The 4,928-nt window shown below is 37.0% G+C and overlaps 1 protein-coding gene across 1 annotated transcript; it reads left to right on the top strand.

Annotated features, from left to right (window-relative positions):
* Positions 1–1,224: 1,224 nt before the first annotated feature.
* LOC128215166 (uncharacterized) lies at positions 1,225–3,204 on the top strand. The gene is made up of 5 exons (XM_052921881.1): positions 1,225–1,315; positions 1,530–1,855; positions 2,304–2,381; positions 2,701–2,902; positions 3,050–3,204. The coding sequence occupies exons 1-5, from the start codon at positions 1,225–1,227 to the stop codon at positions 3,202–3,204; spliced, it is 852 nt and encodes a 283-aa protein (XP_052777841.1).
* The last annotated feature ends 1,724 nt before the right edge of the window (positions 3,205–4,928 follow it).

The raw sequence follows: 4,928 nt of genomic DNA, 5'->3' as shown, positions 1-4,928 counted from the left end.
TGATCAACGCTGGCGTTGGGGAACAACAAATGAATAATATTATTGCCTACATGAACCTTTCCCTTGTAAATAAGGCGACACTCAAGAACAGGGAGTGAGAAATCGGCAAGAGCATTGAGGCAGTTGCCGAGCAGTCATGTTCACGTGCAGTGGAAGAAGAATTCGAAATACTGAGTAACTATTCATACATTTCAAATGAACTATTTTTAAGTTATGGTATAAAACACAACTGTACTTAATTCAAGTAAATGCATTCCAATGACGGATATAATTAAACTAGTAGCTTAGTTATACAAGGAAATGCTTGTGACTCTTTGTTGACATCTTTCTCCTGAATACATACAGTTTGAAACAACGGAGTCTCCACATGACAAATTAATGTCTACGCTTTATCCTCCGCCGGAAGTATCTTTCTTACTGTACTTAAATGTTGTAAATAATGGAATTGTAGGGGAACAGATGAACAGTGGGTAGAAGTTTCGGCGGATGGCGACTCGCAGAAACGAGGAACTTGTCACAGTAACAACAGCTTGTCCGGTAAATAGGATTCCAGTTACTTTTCATCTTGTAAGATTGCAATAAGCGCAGTATGCTCTTCAAAATGAGTTTAAAACAAAACACCTTGCACAAGCAGATCCGGGAGGGGGGGGCGCACCCCCATCCCCTTAAACTCGTCCAAGTTTACTTTTATTTCAATATAGAATAAATAAAATAATAGTACGCCCAAAATGCAGCTTTTCGGACTAGATATTGTTAAATTTCTAGGGGGAGTATCCTCCCACCCCGCTAAATCTTTAAACCAAATAAATTTCGGTTCTTAGGGAAAGACACAAGTCAAAAGTTTACGCTTCCTAACTTACGCCCCCTCTTACGGCGCATCCTGGAACCGCCCCTGCCCTGTAACGCACATGCATGTCTGACCCCCCATATTCATAAAGATATAGCCGAAAAGTTAGATGATCTTCAGTGTCCGTAAAACATATTTTGATACTTTGCAAAATTGTGTAAAAATACAATTTCATTCTTAAATATATTTTGATGAATCGAATTATTCAATTCATACTTTTTCTGTAAACGTCTTTAATGCATATATTCTTCTTTTCATCAGGGCACGTGACAATTGTCGGCAAATCTTCAAAGAAATGTTTGAGCTTTGGCGTTGCTAAAAAATTGTAGATTTTGCAAGAATCCAATCAGAAGAAAAGTTCCAGCATCGAAGCACAAATGCGGGAAGAACTGGACGGGCTCTTCAAAAGCAATGGAGCCATTCCTGACACTAAAATGCCTTCAGGATTTGAAAAGAAAAGCCCTCGAGGTAAATGCATTTACAATGGACGACGACACGTCAACGTATACTAGAGTGAAACGATGCCTTTTCCCGTCCCTTCGAAAAAATAGTGATAACAACCATGTTGTGAAAAACATGACCAATTGCCTTTACAAAATAAAATCAAACAACAACAAAATAGGCAATGAAACCATTTCATTTGTAAAGAAGTGCGTTTCTTACGCTGTATCCCAAAACCAAGGTGATCCAGACGGCATAAAAAGAAACCTTACCGCCATAGTTCCACACAGCTACGGGGAACATGGCGGATGTGACCGGAAGTGGTGCCGGGCTGGGGACGCAAATAACCGTCATTCGAGCTTGCCGCGCGGGAAAAACCTTACGGATCAGGCCATAAGAGAGGACATTGAAAAGGTGATAGATCCCTACACCAACGCAAAAATGACGGAAAAGCTGGCAACACTTTCAACAACGAATTCAAACGAGAACATGAACATGATGATATCAAGAAAAGCGGCTAAAGGGTCCCATTACTCCGAGTCTGAGAGCCTTGGTATTCGTGTTTCGGTGACAGTAGCACAAAAGACTGATGGACACGCTTATATATTAAAGGTTTGTTTTTGTAAACAACTACGACCTCATACTTACATATTTATAAAACAAATGTAAAAAGAATATTGCTATATCCTATACAATGACGATGATGATGATGATGATGATGATGACGATGACGATGACGATGACGATGATGGTGATGATGATGACGATGGCGATGATGATGATGATCATGATGATCATGATGATCATGATGATCATGATGATGATGGTGGTGGTGGTGATGATGATGATGATGATGATGATCATGATGATGATGGTGGTGGTGGTGATGATGATGATGATGATGATGATGATGATGATGATGATGAGAATGGTGGTGGTGAAGGCGGTGATTTGCTCTCAGGTGAACGATGCCTACAGTTTATCACAAGGACATATCACAATGAAACGTTGCCAGGAGTTAGATAAGAAAAGCCTGTTTAACGCTACACAACACAGGACTGTTAAACAGAAAAGGCGTCGTATCGAGCTAAAGGTAGGTATGTTTATACAGTTAATTCATCACAAACACATGACCATATACGTCGCTTACAAATTAAGATATTTCCTATAGTATTTCAAATCCCGTGATATTGCTGTAACAAATTGATGTTTATTAATGTATTACTATACATATATATTTATAAATCTAGCGAATTGATCCCTTAACAATTTTGCCCTTTTACATATGGTAAAAGTAGACGAGCGTTGGATTGACAAACGCACGTGCGCCATGTGTGCCACTTTTACCTATCGGAATGCCTTAAGGGTATATATTAGAAAATGTGTGGTTTTATGTTTTACTTTGATTACAGGAACAGCGGATTCGCAATGACACGTCTGCTGAAGTACACGAGGGGAAAACATATGAAACCGCAATCAATGCAACAGACGACATCACACCAGACGACATAGTTGAAATCTCACCGCCACTTCTTCTTCCGAGTATGAGGCCGTCCGTGTCTGCCCCGCAACCGGATACTCTCATAGTTTTCGAAATTGAGACCACGGGATTAGGTACCAAAATTTTATAACATTTCGTACAATTTTCCAGAAAAAAATAACATTAACGTGTCCTTCAGTCAGCGTAGTATATATATAGATATATAGTCCTTATAACTAGGTAATTTTATGCCCGTTTAATAATTTTGTGTGTAATTCCAGCACAGGACAGTGACATAATTCAGCTGTCGGCTAAGCATTTGGATACCGGCGACACGTTTTCGGCATACATCAGACCCGCCGGTGGCCGTATTCCGACACCATCACATCGCTTACCGGAATTGCAATACATGGAGATTAAATGTTTTATTACATGACACCGGTTGGGTATACGGACGTGTTTACTGGCCTGTCTTCATTTTCTGAGTAGTTGAAAAAAAATAACAACCCCGTCCTGATAGCCCGCAATGCAGCTTTTGACACTAGAGTATTAATAAATAGCTTCCTGCGTTGTAGTTAAGCCATTCACATATTTATTGTTTTTCGGACAGTTTAAAGCTATGCAAAGCAATCCTTTCTTGGACGATCAAGTTACAAATTATCTGCTATCGTGCAAAATGTGTTGAAAATTGACTTCAATGCTCACAACGCGGAAGCTGATGTTGCCGCCCTTGGAGCCCTGCTTCAAACAGTCGTCGCTCTACCACAGAAGCTGCAGATAACGCTATCGCAAGAAGCTCATTATAACCTTAACAGGCTTAAGAATGAAAAGTACTACCTGCGGAATTATGATATTTATATCATTGCAAAGGCATTAACAACAGCCGCAGCAAAAGTATTAGCCGGTACTGGACGGCACGGGAAGTTACTCCAAACAGCGTATCACCGTTCTGGGTGCGATGGACTATCTGTAGTGCTAAAAAAACAGATAAGTTAAATCGACAAAACTAATCGCGACTTTATCATCTTATTTTTCTGAGTTATTTTTTGTCAAAACATTACAACTGCTATACATAAATATTTTTTGGCAAATTGCAGTACAATTTACGATCGCAATGGTATTGTTTAATATCTTTACAATTATTATTATTATTATTATTATTATTATTATTATTATTATTATTATTATTATAACTATTATTATTATTATTATTATTATTATTATTATTATTATTATTATTATTATTATTATTATTATTATTATTATTATCATTATTAGTCAGTATATATATGTTTAAATATGCTAGTAAGTTCATTATAAACAACAACGTCGACGTTCAACGGAACATAAGGTTATTTACTTTGAAATTAAGTGTTGTTTATATTGTGAGGGTTGATATTGCAAAATTTAGCCCGAAAATCCCCATTTTTATTTTACATGAAAGTTTGAACATTTGGCTATTGCCAAAGGGGCCGCCGTCGTCTTAAACACTTACTTTGACGTTGAAGACAGCAAGGGTACGTTAAAAAACGAACAAAATGAATGTAAAATATGCGAATATTAAGCTATAAAAATGAATAGCAGAGAACTATTTCTCACCAAACCGAAAGTAGAAAAGTTGACAGCTATAATTATGCATGAGGGGCGCCCCACGGGTAGCGGCGTAAACCCCACCCTTTTCAAAAAAGGGGGTAATTCAGAAAAAAAAAAAAAAAAACTCCGAAAATAAGCATAAAAGAAACAGAAAATTTGTTTATTTCAGTGTAAGATCGTATTTAATTTCACTCGTGATCATAAAAAAACTATATTTTCACTCATGGCTTCGCCACTCGTGAAAATATGTTTTTTTATGACACTCGTGAAATAAAATACGATCTGAAATACTGAAATAAACAAATATCCTCTATATATTTGTATCTGAGTGAATTTAAAGTCAGTCAGTACTCGAAATGTTAACACAGTTGAAAAAATAAAAAATAAAAATCAATACATACACTTGTATAACAAGCATAAATTTTGAGTGATAAACCTTTTACTACTTACCAAATTATGCATTTACGGAAAATATCAATTACTGATAACAAGATAGTAACCGTGTATTTAAAAGGTGAAAACGCAAAAATATTAAATGATTGGTGAGTGCTAAAAGATTTGCTGTGA

The sequence above is a fragment of the Mya arenaria genome, chromosome 13, assembly GCF_026914265.1.
Source record: "Mya arenaria isolate MELC-2E11 chromosome 13, ASM2691426v1".
In the NCBI taxonomy this organism is placed as follows: Eukaryota; Metazoa; Mollusca; class Bivalvia; order Myida; family Myidae; genus Mya; species Mya arenaria.
This window is presented reverse-complemented; position numbering and strand designations above follow the sequence as displayed.

What these genes read in the sequence shown, in the direction of transcription:
- LOC128215166 (XM_052921881.1), top strand. Translation starts at nt 1,225, where the DNA reads ATGCGGGAAGAACTGGACGGGCTCTTCAAAAGCAATGGAGCCATTCCT. An exon ending in GGCGTCGTATCGAGCTAAAG is followed by an intron (nt 2,382 to 2,700) that starts GTAGGTATGTTT and finishes CTTTGATTACAG; the next exon opens with GAACAGCGGATTCGCAATGA. An exon ending in AATTGAGACCACGGGATTAG is followed by an intron (nt 2,903 to 3,049) that starts GTACCAAAATTT and finishes GTGTAATTCCAG; the next exon opens with CACAGGACAGTGACATAATT.